This window comes from Lissotriton vulgaris, chromosome 5 (genome assembly GCF_964263255.1).
Source record: "Lissotriton vulgaris chromosome 5, aLisVul1.2, whole genome shotgun sequence".
In the NCBI taxonomy this organism is placed as follows: domain Eukaryota; kingdom Metazoa; phylum Chordata; class Amphibia; order Caudata; family Salamandridae; genus Lissotriton; species Lissotriton vulgaris.
Genome location: NC_141693.1, coordinates 1,102,801,414 through 1,102,822,054, shown reverse-complemented (window position 1 = coordinate 1,102,822,054; position 20,641 = coordinate 1,102,801,414). Strand labels below are relative to the sequence as shown.

At 45.7% G+C, this 20,641-nt stretch overlaps 1 protein-coding gene across 2 annotated transcripts in view; it reads right to left on the bottom strand.

Annotated features, from left to right (window-relative positions):
* Nucleotides 1-20,641, bottom strand: part of RBM20 (RNA binding motif protein 20) — a 512,103-nt gene that overhangs the window by 26,474 nt on the left and 464,988 nt on the right. For both annotated transcript variants that reach the window (XM_086922775.1, XM_086922776.1), the window contains exons 11-12: nucleotides 18,409-19,042; nucleotides 2,474-2,593 (exon numbers count right to left, since the gene is read on the bottom strand). In XM_086922775.1, the coding sequence (XP_086778901.1) occupies nucleotides 2,474-2,593; nucleotides 18,409-19,042 (754 nt within the window). The remainder of the gene's footprint in view (nucleotides 1-2,473; nucleotides 2,594-18,408; nucleotides 19,043-20,641) is intronic.

Sequence of the window (20,641 nt, the reverse complement as noted above, 5' to 3'; positions counted from 1 at the left end):
CCCTCTCTCCCTTCCTGTTCACCCTATATATGGAGCCCTTTGCAAAACGAATATGGAGAAATGGCCAGATACTTATCAGCCATCAGGAACATAAAATAATGCTCTATGCTTTAAGATTAATAGCCAGATATCCCATATCCTAAACCTCATGGTACCGCACCAGGACAGGCCCCACTTAGAGTTTCAGTTCCCCTTTCTTTGTGCAAAGCATTGGATGCTCTATATTAACTTAAATGTGCCCCACTTAGCAAAAGATAGCTGCATCCAACTATGCTGACCTACTAGCAACAGCACATCATGACTTACAAATAAGGAAGAGAGATGCTCTTTCGTGGCTGGGCAGGATAGCTGCGGTGAAAATACCTGTAGCCAAGAAGTGCCTTATCTCATTGCCATGTAACTATGACTGGTGCACACACTAAATTGAAACCCCGTGAGAAGGAGGAGAGTCTATCAGGAAAAAAAGATTAATATAAAGGCTAAGAAACCATGACTGAATCTACCAAGAATGTCTACTGAGATTTAAACTCATAAATGGCAATATCAACAGCCTACGATACCAGACCACTCGGTTCATCCAGAGACTCAGCAGACAATCCAGCGGTGTAACAAAACTGCCCATGGGCAAAGCAACATGTGACACCCCAGGGACTATGCAAACAAATGATGAACGGAATGCTGAATGAATCAAATGGTAAACAGCCCTCACAACAAAGCCATCACCCCGCATGCAATTACGATGAGGTCGTTACAATGACTGCGTTGTAAAAACGCATACCGTTACCCCGCAAGTTGTACCAATGAGGGGGGAGAAGATGTTGGATTTAAAAACCAACACCTTCCCTACTGTCCGGACAGACTGGAGTTGGAATAGTAAATTATACATTGCCTGCGAGGTGATGGCATGCGTGAAAAGGAGGCATATTCAAATCAAACATTCACCCCCAGTTAAGAGACGTGGGTCAAATCCCAGACCCAGACATATGCAAATCAGTCTTGACCCTGCTTCTCATGGGAACAGTCCAGCCGCGCCAGCCCCCCCCCCGGATCAGAAACAAGCATCCTAGGACCGGTTTTGGGGTATCCCCCCTCATCCGCCAGGCTAGCCTGAATCCAGTGGCACACTTGGGGCACAAAGTGCTACCCAACAAATGATGGACAGGCTGCTGAATGAATCAAACATTCAGCCCAGGCAGACCATATGACATTTGTAGAGGGACTTCTACAGCATTTGCTGTCCCCCTTGCCATAGGGACAATTTCTTATCACCACACAGCTGTCAAAAACCACACAGATGTGTTTTCATCTACTGCAATTACAAAAGATATTCTAGACTCGTCATGCAGATTCTATGCGATCCACAACAATGCTTCAACCTATGTTCCACATGCATCTCGATTTCTTGGCATGATCCAGAATCTTGGATGCCCGTAGTGTTGTGCCACAAATGTAGAAAGATGGTATTGTACTTGGTGATTATACACACCCATCCAAACACAATACAGGACCTCTTCCTGATACTGCAACCATTCACAGTTCCCCGCTGTCCTCAAGCACCTACTTCTTAAAGGCATGGCTGGCAGCACCCCACAAAACCTGACTACCAGGAAACAGAAAAAACAAAATGGTGCATAATATGACTAGGTTCATCACGGATTGAACCACTGGGTTTCTGAAACATGAGGTAATCTTTCATTTCCGAGCACACCCACTGAAAGCAGAAGGCCCCATGCAGGCCTGCTTCATACTCAAGCATACAGGTAAAGTACTAAAATGGAGACACCTGCATACCCCACCTCAGTGCTCCCTTCAACCACATACACTAGATTCCACAGACATATCAATAAATTCACTCCTGGTAGCTTAAATATGGATACCAGGGAGGTTGGGGTAGGATTTAAGGGACAAAACATTACCCAGTCCCATACAACAAGGAAAACCCCAGAACAAATAGGGACTGAGATACAAAAACCACAGCTATCAAAAGTGTCCAGTTCTCAAAAAATAATCCCACATTTGATTAGGCGGAATTACCATTTGTCATAACGGAGAATAAAATGAAAGGCAGAGCCGCCAATGGGATTTCACGTCTTAATCTGAGCACAAGGAAGAGAGGGAGAGACTCAGGGAAATTGTGTAAGGAAAGAATGTGCATCAACAAATACCACACACCCTAGTTGGCTCTGTGAGAGACTGTTGTTCTGTGATGCAGATGCCCAGGTTAGACTGATGACCTGCTGGATTAGCATGTGTCCTTAATGCTACCGATTTTTACTACTGTCTTGATGAGATGGGAAAAGTTGATTCATACTGAAGCAAAGAAGGGAAAATCGCTTTAAGAATCTGGGATCTGCTCAGTCCTGCAGAACTTACTTTTAAAACATAGGTATTTGAAATCAGAACAAGATAAAAGGAAGAAGGGAGAGGTACAGAGCAGATGTTGGAACTATGGAGGAAATTGAACCATACATACCTAAGGGGATACTAAGTTCACTGAACACATCTTCTTGCTCCCATGAAGGTAGAGAATGCTCTTGTTTGGATTCCACTTCTCGATATTTGGGCGATTGTATTTCCTGGTATCCTGAATTTGCTTTGTGAAAGACAAAAAACAGCACAACAGAAATTAAACACTCAAAGAGATTTACAGAATCTGTTGAAACTGATGTTGATATTGAATAGCAGCTGAGATCTCATCATGTGTATAACTTGGGACGCTGGCTACATTAATTTATTGGTGTTGATAATGTTACCCTGAAATGTACAACTGTAGTTATTGCAATGGATACACTATAACAGCAGAGTTGTACGTCTACCGTGACACCTTTTTGTAGGTACTAGACTGATATGCATATAGCTGATCTCTGTCCGGAATGGCACAGCGGGTAAAAGTGACCCACTGCAATATAGTTCAAGTAATCATCATTGGTTGATACTAATTCAAGCATTTCTTCTGTCACTTTGTTATTTTTTTAGGTTCTATGCAAGCTGCCCCATGTCCATGATATCTGTGCTTACTATGCGATATTTTCTTACCTATGCACACTAAGGGAAGCTTATAAAAACTCATTCACACTAGAGTCCGAGGTCTTTCAAGCGGCTGTTCGATACCACAGCTTAATAGCCTGGATTCCCAATTCAACCTAATTATCCCTAAACTTTTATTTCTGTGCGCCCTTCGACAATAACCAGAGTCTGACTGGTCTGAACTAGATAGTTACTTCAGTTATAAAATTTAACTTGGTTGACCAGTCCTTTAATCCAGAGAAGTAACTTGACATTATTTCATGCACCCAATTTCTGAATGGTATGCATTTTTGTTAATGCCATAGTTTCTTGACACTGCCCGAAGTGATCCTACTCTTTTGGACATGTTATACGGAGGGCAATGAGACCTCAAGGGATGGGAATGTTGGGGTCCACATTGTTACTGGAGGTTGTAACAATTTGCCTATTTCCCAGGGTACCTGTTGCTTTTAATTCCCTTTGTACTTTGTGTTTTCTTGTTCCTTTTGGTTCTTCCCCGCAGTCAATAGAAATACTCCCCTCTATTTTGTTTTGCATCTCTATCACATTGACAGCATCTCATCTGTACCCATGTCCAGTCAGGGGAAGAATGACACCTCTAGGGTGTGGGTGCACTTTTCTTCACACCCCTGAGAGAGCCTCTTGATCTTTCACATATGAATCCTGATAGTAAAGTAAACAGCTTTCATAATCCAGTCAGATTATTTTGTAGAGAAAGTGACAGAATGGAAAGTCCAACTTCAGTCACTGCTAGAGTATTGATTTTTGTTTGGCAGCCTAGAGTGTAAGAAATGGATGTAGCCTTCTAATGTAAACTAACTGGTGACTGGTACCTGAGTCAGTGGAAGAGACAAACATGTTTAGTATCCTACTTTAGCTATCATGGAAAGGGACCTCTCTCTTGTATCTCAGGTACACCAGGCTACTTAAACCTTCTTTTCTCTGTGAAGGCCTTTCCTTTCCTTTGGTTTTTCCACAGAGTATGAGCTAGTATTGCTTTAGTTCTCGCATGCAATAACTATGTTAATGCACTATAAAATAAGACGTAAGGCATTATCCTATGCAGACCACAGTGTTTTTTTCAAAATGCTACCATCAAGACTTCACGTCTGTAGCCACCGTCACATGCCCTCACCCTTGAAGCTCTTCTCTGGATCCCAGTAGCCAAGCACATACCATTTAAGGTCTTGTGCACAGCACTTCAAGAAAACACAGGTTCTGGCCTCATTTGAATGTAACACAAACAATGCCCTACCAACCAAGAATAGCCTTCAGATCAAGGCTGGCTCCACTTCTTAACAGTCCCAGGTTCAGAAAGTCCTGGATCAGTGAGACCACCTTTGCAAAACAGATGGCCATGCTCTGCAATTTTCCCAGCTTGTAATGGAAACCTTGCTAATCACCTAGAATTATTAAGACATTTGAAGTTTTGGCTGTTCCTAGCTTACATGCCCTCTTGCTCCCAACCATTGATACAAAAAAACGTTACAACAAAGGCTCTACCAATAGGCCAAAATCCAATGCACCGACCTAGAAGATGTGAAGAACGGGAAAACACAACAGGTCTGCAGTGGCATGACTAGAGCACGTGTATGCATGCATCACCGACACCCAATAATTCCACCATAGGTCTGAATGTAAAGAGACACTCTAACAAAGGGGCATACAAGGCATGGTACCCCTTAACTGTTACTGATCAATCATAAACATGTCATCATGACTTGCCAATGTGCAGCACCAGATCCACAGAGTCACGGCTTGAGCACCCCATTGGCCTTAAATTAGACACTTATCATTTGATTAATTGGCTAAATTACAATTATACAGTCCCCCAAACGTACAACTATTAGACAGTGCTTTGGGACAACACTTTAGTTATTAATGCGCAGTATAAATAATATTATACAATTCCACTGTACACCAAGATTCCTTAATGAGGGGAAGGTTGTCAGTGGATTTGTGTGAAAGTAACAGGGGTTCATCCCTCAGTCTAACGCTGTTCAATTTCTACATGGCCCCCCTCGCACAAGTGGCCCGCCATCACAACCTCAACATCATCTCCTACGCTGATGACACCCAGGTCCTCCTCTCCCTCACCAAGGACCCACACACCACCAAAACCAACCTCCAAGAGGGAATGAAGGCCGTCGCCGAGTGGATGAGGAGCAGCCATCTGAAGCTGAACTCGGACAAGACGGAGGTCCTCATCCTCAGACCCACCCCCCCAGCCTGGGACGACTCCTGGTGTCCGACCACACTGGAAACAGCACCAACACCCACCGACCATGTACGCAATCTAGGATTCATCCTCGACTCCTCCCTCTCCATGTCTAAGCAGGTCAACGCCGTCTACTCCTGCTACAACACCCTCCGCATGCTCCGCAGGATCTAGAAGTGGATCCCGACCGAAACAAGAAGAACGGTGACACAGGCCCTCGTCAGCGGCAGACTGGACTATGGCAACACACTCTATGCAGGAATCCCAGCCAAACACCTACGACGACTACAACGCATCCAAAACGCCTCTGTCCGACTGATCGCCAACGTCCCCCGCCGTAGCCACATCACCCACCACCTGAGAGACATACACTGGCTCCTCATCGACAGGAGGATCACCTTCAAGCTCCTCACCCACGCACACAAAGCACTTCACAACGTCGGAGCAGCCTATCTGAACAGCAGACTCAGCTTCCACACCCCCACCAGCCAGCTCCGCTCCGCCAGCCTCGCCCTCGCCGCTGTCCCCCGCATCCAACGAACGACCTCCGGCAGCAGATCCTTCTCCTACCTCGCTGCCAAGACCTGGAACACCCTCCCTACCCACATACGGCAGACCCAAGACCTACTCGCCTTCAGAAGACTCCTCAAGACCTGGCTCTTCGAGCAGTAGCAGCACCCCCCTCTCCCCATAGCGCCCTGATACCCTCACGGGTAAGTAGCGCGCTTTACAAGTACTCTGTTTGATTGATTGATTGTGCAGGAAAGTAAATTATACATGTTATTGATTAGCTGAGCAAAATGGATGTAAAGGATAACTAGAGCAGTTCCCAGAACAAAGCTCTAAGGGACACTGACTGGCATAGATGTAGTAGAGAACTGGCGTAGAGAGAGGGCTGTACAAGATTCAGACTCAGTCCTTTGCTCCAGATGCGTAAGGAGGCATGGGTTGCAAGTCTAGTTTGATGATCAGCTGTGTCACAAGCTGTACAGTGATTATATTAGAAGCAAGGTGGTTTTGGTAGCCAGATGTGATAGAGCGTTTGACGCTCTTAAAATTGCAAGTGTGCATTATATTCATGTGCGAACTGTACTTGCATATATTCTGTTGTTTTGCTGTAATTTGTGTTATTAAAATGAAGCTTAAATCTTCATATTAAGACAGTAGAATTAAATTGTAATGGTATTTACAGGAATGATTAGGGTTTCGCATGTGTTTAGAGAAATCATGTAATCATGCATGTGCATTATGAATATTGGGCAATACAAATGTATTCACTGTTTATAAATGATTCATATAGGCTTGTGTAACAGGTGCACATTAAGGAATGTTCTTAGGTTAACCAATTGTTGGCCTAACTTTTGTTTTTCTTAAGTTTTGTTTCTCCTTGTTTGCTCTCAAGTTATAAGTTAATTAGAATTCATGTATGTGTAGAAAGTTTCCTTTCGCCCCTACTGCAGGTGCAGGAATCCAACCTCGTTATTTTAGATTTAGGAAGAAACATGGGAGGAGAGGAATGTCTTTGAAGAACTTGAACTGAGAGAATTGAGAGAAGGGAGGACACCTTTTGTGCCTGGTGAAACCTAGGAACCAAGGTTGTCGGAGAGAACTCAAATTAATTGGAGTCTGTGGAAATTTACTCAAAGAAGGTGTTCCCGGAATAGCTTACCATGTGATCTCTTAGGGGTGTAACTTTGTCTTTTTGTCTTAGGCACAGGGACAGAGTTGTAGGACTTTGTTGTAACCTGTACTACATTTATGTTACTCAAACCACATTTAGTGTGCATTTTCTCTCCATGCTAGCATTTACTTTGTGCTGTTTGAAGCACTATTCTGAGTGGTGACGGGTTCTTCTTATACTGATACTCAATCCACATTATGTGTGTTTTTTGGCTCCATGTTTGCATTTACAGTTGTGCGCAATGCATTTTGTTGTTCTGGGTGTTGGGACACTTCTGAGGGCTCAAACCCATTTCCTTTTATGTTTAATGTGTTTCTTTCTTTATTGCACACATATCTCTACTGTTGAAAGGGTGTGTGTGTGTGCTGTGTCTTTCGACCTGTTTTTCCTTCCTCTTTACTTATTTGTTCTCACTTCCATAACTCTTGCCTTTTTATTTGTTAATGTCTTCATTAGGGAGGGAGGTGTATGATATCCTGCTCTCATTTGTCTAGTCCTCTCTGTTTTCTGTACTCTGCTGCTCTGCCAGTCTAAGTGATGTCACAGAATGTTCCCTGTGTGTATGCTTGAGTGGAATAGTCAGTTGCTGTATGTGGGCTGAGTAGGTAGCAGGGATGCTGCTCCTGGTGGGGCAGATACTGCTGATACTACTACAACCATCTTAATATCTAATTTTCCTGTCGTGATTGTATCCAAGAATAAATCTACCTTTAGGATACAACTTCATCTCAGCGTACTTTCATTCCTGCATTTCACACAGTTGAGTAAAGTTGTGGTGTAGAAAGTAAGAAAGCAACCAGATAAATATAGTACAGGTTACAACAGACTTCTGCTTTGGACTGAGATAAGGGAGCATCTTAGAACAAGCTCAGTGGCTTTACGCTACTTGACCCATATAACATAAGTGTACTTTTTAGGAAGTCAACACGTGCTGACACCTTTGAGGGGAATTCAACTGGGAAGCTAGGTAGGGATGTCTCTCTAGAAGTAGGGTAGGGACAGATTATTCTTTAATACCTGAAATACAAATGAAAAGGGATTTGGACACAGTGTATATACTTAGTTGTGTTCTGATTTTGGAGTTCATTATTTTGTACTTATTGTGCCGAATGAACTATATTTGGTAGGCTTGGCGCTGTATTAGTATTCATGTACCTTTATATCCTGATACTGAGGTGTTTCTATATTCTGTTATTTTTAGACTTGTAATATTTTAGCAAATCCTGAATCCAGAGTCTATGGTCCTTTAGTCAGATGGGGAGGGAAAATGTATAATTGGCTTTATCGTGCTCCCTGCTACACTTCTTTAGCAGACAATAAATACCATCGGCCAGGGGGTCCTAAGTAAATCTAGGACGTGGAATCTGGTCCCACCATATGTAAGAAAATCGGGTACAACTACTCAGTGTCTACATAACTTTTATTTTCTCTTTGTTTGTACACTACTCAATATTACAAATGATTACCAATAAGATTGTCGCAGTTAAAAAAAATGATACAGATCTGATGGCCATTTCTGCGGGCAAGGTAGAGAAAATAAATTTGAATATATTTAGTTGAGGGTTTAGGATGGGTGAGTGAGTGTAGGTGAGCATTATGGTGGGGATGCTTGAGGAAACATAAGATCTAAAGTCACTGGAGTAGGTAGTAGTGAGGCAAAAGGGAGATGTGAAAGCCGATTGTGTGGGACAGGTGCTGTATGGTGTGGAGTGAGGAAATGAGATTCATTTAGTATACCGATTGGATTAAATTGAGTGCCATTACTAAGGTAAAAAGGGTCCTTTGAAAGACATGTAGGTTTTCAGAGGTGCACTACTTCCTTCACGTGCAGAGAAACGTGTGCATCTTTGTTTTGAAGGTGTCGTTGAAATGTGTAAATTGGGTTGGGGTGTATCCCAGTGTAAAACTTTATTGTTTAGTTAATTAAAACCATAACAAAAATGAACATGGAAGACATTTTAACATTACAGTGAAATCAATAAAATCCCAGTGTTAGTAAGGTTTGAATGGAGTAGAGAAAGTTCATAGCAAGCTGGAGGATGCTTGTTGTCAAAGTGGTGAAATGAAAGAGAGGTAAAAGTTTATTACCTATTTTGTAGATGTTTGAGAAATTTAGCCTTTGGGCATGGGGGTATTGCTTTTGACAATGGGTAAAGCATTGGCGAATGTCAATGTGGGTCAGAGAATGGTGCGAGAGAGATGAGTTAATTGTATGGGGGTGTAACAGTAAATATGAAATAAGGATGAGCTCTAAAGAGTGTAAAGAGTAAGTGGTATTTGATTAATTTATGATTTAGATCGAGAATAATGCCGCTGGGAATCGTAGGAATGAAGAAGGAAGTGTAGAGTAGAATTTTGAAGCAGGGCCCTAGAAGCAGGTTTCCACTGCTCCGGTGAGACAGGTTAGCCATAGATTAAAACTATGTGGAACAAGTATAGTGACGGTGATATGTTGAATGGTGGGCGGACAAGAGTTTACAGCAGAGAGGGTGCGAAGGTGATGAATCCTTTAAATAAATACCAATGCCTCTGTCTCAGCAAGTGGGTGAAAGTAGAAAGTTCAATATGGGTAGCAGCTGGTGTCACTCTGTTAGGGCCGATTCAAGTCTAAAAGATGGTAAGAAAATAGAGGAAATAAAACAAAGTGTTGAAATAATCTATGATTTAGGGAATGCAATTCACCAGGAGTAAATTACTGTGCGGGTAATATGGAATTCCACCAAGATTCAAGAAGACAATTTTGTTTAAAAAAACATCAACAGAGGCTGCTGGGAGAGAATATCACAACTTGTTAGTGGTGAAAAAAGTAGTTCTTGCAGTTATCAAAGATAACTGCCCATTGGCCGACCGATTCCAACCACAATTTAAAAATATATTTTAATTCGAGTCAAGCTTTTAAGTCTAGGGAATGCCTGCCTAACCACTAGCTGGATTAATCGTGACCAATCATTTTAGAACCTTCATTGGCAACTTTGAATTTTAGCTAGCTGAGGTCAGAACCAGAGGTAACCAGCTTTAGCAGTAATGTATAAGCTATGTGCGTACTATTATTTTGCTCTTACGCTCATAATAATGGCACTTTTATTCCATTATAGACAGCCAGCTAAATTCATTCACGTTGAATTGCAGTTGAAATAAGCTTCTAAAAATGTGCACGGACGTTAATAGACATAAACGTATTCCAAAGCCATAAGTTCATGTGAACTTTTATTCACTTCATAACGCGGTACTAAAACAAAAAGAAAACGTAGCTTAGATGTGCGCGCTCTGGGTACTGGGTAGGAATGTTTTAGAGAGCCGAGCAGACTTGCTTACACACTCAGTCTCACTATTAAACTGGCTGTGTGTGTGTCCCAGACTTTGCCTCGTCTGCCAACGCTGTCTGGAAGCCAGAACATGTGCTGGACTCATGTTACCGAGTTATCCTGACTCAACAAGATGACGACTTGGAGACCGAAATACACAGACTGAATTGCTAGCAGTCCATGGCTTTCTACATTAAAACAATCTATCTGTCTGTCTATTTAGCTATCTGTCGATCTATCTATCTATCTATCTATCTATCTATCTATCTATCTATCTATCTATCTATCTATCTATCTATCTATCTATCTATCTATCTATCTATCTATCTGTCTGTCTATGTCTCTCTCTCTCTCTCTCTCTCTCTATATATATATATATATATATATATATATATATACATACACACACACACACACACACACCCTAACCTCTAATTGAATTTACTCAAACTTTCTTCCCTCATGATGTCTCTTTTATTATTCAACCTGTAACTAGGGCTGTCGTGTGCAGGCAGCTGGGGGAGCGACTGCAACTACTTAGTTGGCATTTACAAAAGTGCCTATCGAATACATGACCTGGAGCAGACACCGCACTAGCAGTGGCTCACAGGAAAGTGGAAGGGGACCGTGAAGATACTGAAGATATACAAACCAGTCATTTGTTTTTCTTAACAAGTAAAATATGTTGGGCTTATATCTAGAATTGTATTCTTATTATTATTATCATTCTTCTTCTTATTATTATTATTATTAATTAGGCTTGTATAGCACAAACAGCTACCCACGCTGGGTTTCCTGGCACTTGGAGATGGAAAGGGTGCAGTCACATGCCACTAACTCAGAACAACCAAGTCTTCAGTTATTTCAATAAAACAGTCAGCGAAGGGGGGCGGAGCTTGCCGGCGTCCATGAAAGACGTGTGAGCGCTGAGCTCCTCACCTGAGCCCCTTTAATATTCGACAAAACCATCCTTTTGGCACCTGACTGGCCCTGGAATTTGTGGGTATCGCTTCAACTGCCCCCGGTGCTAGTGGGAGCACCTTCCCCGGTCGAAATCGGTCGTGGTTTCGCTCCGCTGGCTGGCGGAGGTCGGAGTGGCGGACCAGGCCGCAATCCACGGACTATCCTGAGGGGCTGCCCCGCCTGCGTCACGCTACGTGCGGCGTGAGGTGCTGGTGTGGACTCGGTCTACCGGATCGGCGACTATCCTGTGGTTTCTGCTGAGTGACTTTCGCCTGTGCTTTGGAGAGTGGACGTGGTCGCACTGCTAACGGAGGTGCGAAAACTGTGGCCCGACAGCTGTGGCTTGGAAGCGCGCCGGCGAGGCCCGGGACCTCTGCGGCGGGAAACTATATCCTCCCGAAGACATTTGGCGGAGGACATCTCCGGCTGGGACGCCTCGGGGGCAGACGGGGCACAGTGGCCGGGAAGTGTGCTGGAGTGTGTTGGTACTATTCCCTTGGCGTCAGTGTGATCCGCACAGCTGTGCGCGCCTGGTGGCGGGCTTCGTTAACCACTGGGCCCGCCCGGAACTAGCTGCCTGGAGCCGCCATTTTGGCTTCATTTTCTACTACGCAACAACCTGCCCGACGGAGTACGCTCCCCAGGCACCCCCATTACGCCACGCCGGCACTGACTGGGCTGCCTTGCCTTCGACCCAGAAGCGACACTATGGGAAAAGGAGATAGGAACCAGCCGAAACTATCGTTCGACCAGCGGAAACCGAAGGGAGCTGAAGGGGCGCCTCCGGAGACCTCAACGCAGCCTGCAACTGCTGATAGCTCACTGTGTGCGGACATCCGCGAAATGCTCTGCACCATGGAGAAGGGCTTACAAGATAGTATGGCGGCGATCGGCACGAAAATAGACGCTCTCTCCTTCCGGATGGACCGCATGTCTGAGAGGGTGGACAAACATGCTGAGCGGCTGGATATGGCGGAGCGACGGCTGACGGAGGCGGAGGAGGCCCAGACGGAATGGGATAAAGATCGAAAGCAGTTCAGCCGCCCGCTCCAAGTCATACAAGACAAGACGGAGGACCTGGAAGCGCGTTCGCGGCGCTCCAACGTCTGCATCACGGGAGTGGCGGAGTCCACCAATACTGGCAAGATGGAGTTGTTTGTCGAGAAGTTACTCCGCACGCTGCTAGGGGAGGACGTCTTCTCCCCTATGTTTATCGTCGAAAGGGCCCATCACACTCTGGGACCGAAGCCGCAACTGGCCTTCCACCGCGGCCGATCATCGCAAAACTCTTAAACTACAGGGACCGCGACTTGGCACTTCGGCTGGCAAGGGAGAAAGGGGAGCTACAGTTTGAGGGCATGAACATCTCCCTTTACCCTGACTTCACGGCGAGAGTGCAGGAGGAAAGAAAGCGCTTTGCCCCTTACAAAAAACAGATGAGAGACTTGAGGTTGGACTACGCCATGTTGTACCCGGCGAGACTTAGGATCAATAAGCAGGGGCATTCGCATTTTTTCACGGACCCGGCGGACCTGAAAAAGTCTCTCAAGGAATGGGCCAAGGAACAACGCAACAGCCCGAGGGGTCAACGTGAAGATGAGGAGGAAGCCGCCTCTATGGACGGCCAGGGGTGATCCGCCCTACGTCCCTATACTCGGCTTGCCTAGGTCTCCAGTGCATGTCGCGCTACAACGGCAGGTCCTATGAACCTACTTATTTGACTTTGTGGGGTGTGGTTCTTGCTGCTTAGGTTCTGCGGCGGAGATATGATGTTGCTATGGTTGACTGCTTGACTCTCGTTTTTGGGGGGTGCTGCCCCATGTCTGGGGGCTTGTCATTTGTCACTCTGCATTTGCTGGGGCTGGGGGGAGGTGCCGAAGGACACTAGGGGGTTGGGTGGGGGGGCTACTGAAGTATCTGGTTCTTGCTTAATTGCATCGCTGTCTGGCTGGGAACCTCTGCCTCTACGCTTTCGGCTCCTGACTCTCTTGAGGGTCTTTGGGTTTGTAGTGTGTTGTGTTGGGGGGGGTGCAGGGCGGGTAGAGTCGTGCTCTGTCTGACCGGGTTGGGGTTGGTCGGCTGTGGGTGGTTAGACGTTTGTACTGTTTTTTTATTGCTGCGTATGTATTGTGGGAAGTTCGGGGACTGTTGGGGGGGGGGGGTCTGTTTAAGCCAACTACTGAGGTGTGTCCACTGTACCATCTGCTCTACTCTGATCAGTTCTCTGTCTTACACTGGCGAATGTTGAATCACTAGGGTCGGAATGCGGCCCAGGCACTCTGCGATTACTATCATGGAATGTGAGAGGGCTCAATGACTTTCACAAATTCAGGAAGGTTCTGGCCTACTTGCAGAGACACCAGATTGATATCACCTTACTGCAGGAAACCCACCTGCCTTTGTCCAGTCCTATGTTGCAGATGAGGGGTCTTGGGACTACATGTGTTGCTGCAGGGTTCACCACGCATGCGAGGGGTGTGATCACCTGGGCTAACCCTAAGTCTCAGTTGTCGCTTCAGCAGGTAGCGGTAGATCCGGAGGGTCGGTATGCTATTGCTCGTTGTGTGGGGAAAGGACATGATCTGCTGCTAGTGAATGTGTATGGCCCCAACTATGATTCTCCTGTTTTCTTTGCCTCGCTGGCAGATAGCTGTAGGCTGTATGTGGGCTCTAGGATGATGTGGGGGGGGGGGGCTTCAATTTAGTTTTGAACCCAGAATTAGACAGGTCGGCGGGTCCCCCCAGGTCCCCGGCTGCCTCGGCACTGCTCCTGTTGACGGAATTAGTGAAGCTTGACCTGCTGGATGTATGGCGCCATAGGCACTCAGGGCAGGGCGGGTTCACCCATTACTCAGCCTACCATAACCTCCATACGAGGATTGATTATTGGTTTGTTTCCCGGTCCTTGCTTGACTCGGTGAAGGGGTGCACTGTGTTCCCTCGCACACTGTCTGATCATTCGCCTCTGCTTTTGCTCCTGGTTGCCCCGGCTAGGAGGATTCCCCCGTTTACCTGGAGATTCCCCCCATATTCCCTCCTAGATGACGCCTTCAGAGGGGAACTAGCTGAGGACATAGAGGTGTTTTTCTCGACAAATGTGGGGTCGGTAGATAGTGTCCAGGTGCTCTGGGATGCATTTAAAGTATATATCAGAGGGATGACGATGGCTAAACACTCGGGGGTGCTCAAGGCTATTAGGCAACGGCTGAAACTGCTTGAAACACAGCTGGCTGATCTGGAACGGCAGGCCGGAGATACGGGTTCTGCTGAAGTCACGGACAAACTTAAACCCCTGTTAGAAGAATTCCATGAGAAAGCAGACAGGGAAATAAAACATATGGGTAAATACGCCACAGCGCGTGCGTATGGGGAACGAGACCGCCCCGGCTCTCTACTTGCCAAACTGATGCGCAACAGCAGACCGCCTTTAGTGATCGAGGAGTTGGTGACGGCTACTGGTGGCGTGGTGACGGAGGAGAAGGATGTCCTGGCGGAATTCCATACTTATTATACGGTACTGTACTCGTCGAAACCTGGCAACCTTGAGGCGGAAATCGATGACTACTTGAGTTACATACGAATGCCCTTCTTGGCCGACTGGCAAAGAGAGTTCCTAATGGCTCCGTTCCAGAAAGAGGAAATAACGGAGGTGCTTGAGGGCATGAGGTCAGGTAGCGCTCCTGGGTCGGATGGCCTCACGGTGGCTTTTTACAAGGCCTTTCAGGATAAACTGGTCCCGTACCTGATGCTCCTTTTTGACGATATCTGTCAGCAAGGCAGCATGATGAAATCTATGAGGGAGGCGCTGCTCATAACCATCCCGAAGCCAGGCAAACCCCCCAACGAATGTGGCTCTTACAGGCCGCTATCGTTGATCAACGTGGACGCGAAACTATATGCGAAGGTGCTGGCGACAATCCGGGTTTGTCCCGACGCGTAACCTGACTTATAACATCCGCACGGTGTTGGGCACTATTCAGCATGTCCGACAGGAGAATAAGGCTGTGGCCATTTTCCTGGACATGGAGAAGGCCTTTGACTCTGTCGAGTGGTCGTTCATGCTCAGAGTCCTCCGTAAGTATGGGCTCGGAGAAACATTTCTGCAGATGCTGGGGGCACTGTACTACAAACCCACTGCGCGTCTAAAGATAGGGAATTTGGTCACTGCCCCGATCGAGATCAGTAGGGGCACTCGGCAGGGCTGTCCCCTCTCCCCGCTGCTGTACGCCATGGTGGCGGAGCCCCTGGCCTGTGCTATAAGAGAATATCACAGGTTCGAGGGAATCAACTTTCCATCGTACCAGATTGGTATCTCGACTTACGTGGATGACAGTCTGCTGTATGTCCGTGACCCGGAAGTGAATCTCTCGGCGGTATTGCGGGAAGTAGTGAGGTTCGGGGCCCTGTCGGGCCTTCGAGTCAATTGGAATAAATCGGTGGCGCTGCCTTTGACTCCGGTAACGCTCCCATTCGACTCGGAGTACCCATTGCAATGGACCACGGACTCCATACGTTATTTAGGGATCCGCGTTCACACTGACCCTGAGGTCCTGATACGGGAAAATTACGGGGTTGCCTATTCCAAACTGGTGGATGATGTGGAGGTGTGGTGCAGGCTCCCGTTGTCCCTTATGGGTAGGATAGCGCTCATGAAAATGGTGGTGCTCCCCAGATTCCTCTTTCTCTTCACAAATATACCTGTGGTCCTCTCTAAGGCCTTTTTTCGACAGCTTACCCAAACGCTAATCCGACTCGCATGGGGGGGTAAACAGCCAAGGGTTCAATGGTAGACGCTCCTTCTTCCTTATGAGCAAGGTGGTCTGGGGGCTCCGGACCTGGAACGGTACTACAGGATAGCACAGGGGGCACATCTTCATACATGGATTCACGGGGATCCTGGCATCCCGCATGTGAAATTGGAACACCTCTTTGCGGACCCCATCCCTCTCCCGGCCACGATCTGCTATCCAGCCGATCGGAGGGTCGGTAACTTGGATTCGATTGCTGCCACAAATCACGCTTGGCATGCAATGGTTCGCTCTCGCGAGAGTGCACTGTTGTACTCACCCTTACTGCAAGTGGAGTGGGCAGCATGGTTAGCCCCGCTGACGGAGAAAGGCGTCCTGAAAGCGTTGCGGGAGTTGGGCATGGACAAGATGGGAGATCTCTTCCTAAATGGCACTATGAAGACGTCGCAGCAGGCCCTCCAGTCCTGCCCTGGGGCGACGCTATTACATAGCTTCCAGTACCACAGGGTTCGTAGAGCGGCACTGGTTTCATTGGGCCCGGAGCTGGCGGAACCGCAGGAAGTGCCTGAGCTCACGTATGTGATTAAGACCCCCTCTTCCCGTAAGTTGATCACTGCTCTTAAGAAACTTGGTGATGGGCATCGGCGGTGCCCCCCCTCCAGGGCCCGATTGGCCTGGCAGGCTGACCTTCAATCCCCGATCACAGACGAGATGTGGCGTTATTGCTGCGCTAACACTCGGAAAATTTCACTCAACAGTAGGCACCGCCTGATTCACTTTAAGTACCTGCAGCGGGTATATTACACGCCGGATAGGCTACATCGGTATGGGCTGCGGGATTCAGCGGAATGTGAGCGCTGCCATTTCCCTGTGGCTGATTTTCTACATATGGCCTGGACTTGTCCTAGCATCCATAAGTTTTGGGGAGAGGTCTTCGCGGAACTTAGCTCTTTCCTGGGCGCAGAGGTGTTACCCTGCCCGGCGCTGGCATTGCTGGGTTTCTCTAAACCGCTGCCCGTGGCATTGAGGCGGCTTGCTGATGCAGCGTTGCTGACGGCCAAGCGCTTGGTTGCGTTGTGCTGGATGAGGGGGCCAGTTCCTACTAAGAAGTGCTGGGAGGCCGATTTGCTTTACTGTTGTACGCAGTCAGAGGTGTACAGTGAACTGCTTCCCCCGAAAAGTCGCCCCAAGAACTTCTGGGGGTTATTTAAGGAATTCCAGAGCGCGCAAGGGGGCAGTGAGTAGGATTCTGAGGGGGAGGTGTTGGATGAGCTGCAGGAAGGTGGGGTGTCGATGGTTGACTCTGATGAGAATGATGGTTGAATGTTCACTTCCCGAAGGTGGGTGGGGGATCCCACCTACGTCTTGTCTGTGCAGTGTGCTGGGTGGATACTTATGACGGCTGTTCTGGGTGGTGGTTCGCATAGTCCCTCTAGTACTTTGCTCCGCTCCATTGGGTCCTTGAGTCAGTAGCTATGGGTCCTGAGTTCGACCGTAGACGTGGTAATGGGTGGGGGTGGGCGAGTGGTCACGGTATAGGTAGTCTGGCTAGTTTGCAGGGTGGGGGTCTTGTTCTTGGGTGGGTTTTTAGTGGTTTACTACACCTTCTCATCTCCCCCTACCAGGGGGACTTTATCCTCCGGTCATCAGGTGGTTGGCTTATTATGTATATACAGACTGTATTTCCTGTGCACACAGAACTGCGATATGGAGTGACATCACCAACGCTGCTGGTCTGATTTTGTTCTGTTATATTGTGGTCAGTCATCAATTGCTTTAATAACTCGATATTGTCTCACATTTCTTCCTCTCCTACTGTTGCGCCAACAGGCCTCCGGGTGGTTGGCGTCGTGGCTATGTGTGTGACCTCTACTTAATGACCTGGGTGTGAACTACTGTTGCCGCCGGCCTCCGGGTTGTAGGCGATGAAGGCTGTGTGCACAATTTGAAGGTGTAATAAAGTACAAATTTAATTTAAAAAAAAAAAAAAAAAAGTCCGCGAAATACAGGTTCTCAGGGTTAGCGGAAGGTCGTTCTATAGCTTAGAGCCCTGGTGGGCAAAGGGCTGCCATCTATTGTAACTGAATGTATTCATTGATATGACTAAATGTGTTGTAGAATCATCAAAGTGACTTTTTAATGTTCTTAGCATGTCTCAGTTTCCTTGGTACGCCCTCTCATTCTATTACATACCTGTAGAACAGTGACACACACATTAAAGCGTGCTGAGATACCTCAGCATCTGTTTAACCTATTTCTTTAACATTTTCGTCCCTAGCCATCCTTTTTCTGCAAAACTAGTTCAAGTATTTTGGAAGAGTTACAAATACCAAGGTACCGACTAGCAGGAATATATCTATTTTTGTAACGTACTCTCAAATGTCATGAATTCAAATCTTATTCAAATTTACCCACAATTGATCCCACAGTTTTACTATTCCAGAGAGCAAATTTGTAAATATTTACCTGGCACTTGATTTTCCTGACCATCTTTGTTTTCGGGACTCTCATCTTCACTGGTGTTCATACTACAGTCTTCCTGTGATTCCATCTGATTTATCTCACTTGTGCTCTTGTCAGGAACATCAATTACATCTTCAGCAGGATCATCGGATGAAGTGCACTGATCCTCTGGGTGGAATTGTTCTTCTGGGCAACTTTCTTCTAACTTGGACTGTTCATCACAGGGACCGGCTTCACCTTGACTTGCCTCTTCTAGGCCTTCAGTTGGCTTCTGCTTATCGTTTTCCTTTACATTCATTTCGTCTCTGACTTTATCAAAACAGCTGCTCGAAAGTCTCTCAGTTTCTTTAGTTGCTCTCAAACTCGTTTCCATTGTGGTTTCATCACAGGCAGAGTTGCAGTCTGTATTTTTGAACTGAATGCATGTATTCTCAGTTTCTTCCTTACATGTTCTAAGGGGAGAACTTGCTAAACATCCATTGTTGTCCTTTGATTCTACCGACACTATTTCTTCAAACTCAGTGATATCAGGCTCTATTATAAAATCTTCTTCACCAACTTCATCTACTGTTACGAGTTCTTCCATGTTAGATGGATACCACGTTTCACCCTCAGCCTCACTTTCACAGCTTTCTTCCTGTTGAAAGTAGAAAAGGGATAGCAAAAGAACATATGAATAAGCATTTGCTCAAAGGCCAGTGGAAGTCTTTACATATGCCAACTACACTGAATTGAAATGATGATTTCAGCTCTTCAGAATGTCCAGTCGCCCTCTGCCATGTACACACTATCAGGTAACTCCTAAAATATTCACTTGTCTGCAAAGCCTTAAAGTAATATATTGAAAGGGTTTGACAATATCTGGGTTGAATGATGTTACCAGGAGTTAGAGAGATAGTACTATAAGGCCAATTTTTTTTTGTTTAATATGCAACTCCTACACATTTTAATATTCTCAAATTTGTATGAGTTATGTCATCCCTTCAAACGTTATGCAGAACATCAAGGTTATGAGGCATTACAGTACTAGCTTATGAGATCAGCTTTCGACCTCAACAGATATTGATAGCTTCCTCATCATATCACTAGCTCTTGTCCTGAAAGGTGTGAAGCTCGAGGGGTTCAAGGGATACTTCTAAAAAGGGCAAGGAATATCACAAAATGAATTTACATTTTGGCTCAATTGTTAAGTTGTTTATGTAGAGGGATGATGAAATTCATTCTGTAGAATGAATTGTCTGATAATTTGACCCAGTTTGGAAGTTATAAAGCCTGTTTTCAATTGATTAGACTTACTTAGAATTCAAATGTAATGCACGCTAATAATTCAATTAGAGAAGCAAGGTGCTAAATAAAGAGCTACAGAGTTGAAAAGTGACAGAGGCATTTTATCACTCCAGGCACACTGCTTTAGTTAGGATTAGTGTAATAGCATTGAAATCAACAAGGAATAGAGCTCATTTTGGCACAATAAAACATATTTTTGGAATTAACTAGACTAAAAGCAATGGAGTCACATATTTATCAAAGTTTAATGACAAGCTGCATGTTTTTATATGGATAAGTGAGTAAGTCATGCTTACTGCCTCACAGATCCTATATTATAGTCACTTTACAAAGGGCAACATGTGGATCATTTAATGGGAATTGATTGTTTTACATTATATTCCAACATTTATATTGTGATTACTAAACCTATGTGGGGTTCTGAAGTGCTTGCCTCTATGGGTAGCATACTTCACTGTTAGGGAGTGTGGTTGCAAGTGTGTGTTTGTTTTCATCCTGTATGGGATATTCCATGTCAGATGTGAAGACCACTCACTCAGTTGCAGTTATCTTGTTATGGGTTACAGTGCTTTTAAGAGTAATATATCAAGAAGTGTGAGAAAGAGTGGCACACAGTTTATGGTTTTCATTTGGATGGCAGCTTTGAACAGCTCTGCAGGTCCCTTTATGGTAGTTCCCATGTTCATAGACCACTTAGCAGATTACTGCACTGGAATGTCCATTCTGGGACATTGTGTTTAAATGTCATGGTCCTGAGCAGTCATATTTGACTATATCATATCATACTGCAAGGATCCCTTGTGTTTTGCTTTTGGTTAGATGCTGTTGTTAATAACCTCAACCCAAGAACAAATAGCATGTAATAAATCATACAAGAAGATCAGATTTGAGTAATATGCTATTTATTATCATTGCTTTTGAGTGGAGGGATATCATCACCCAATCAATG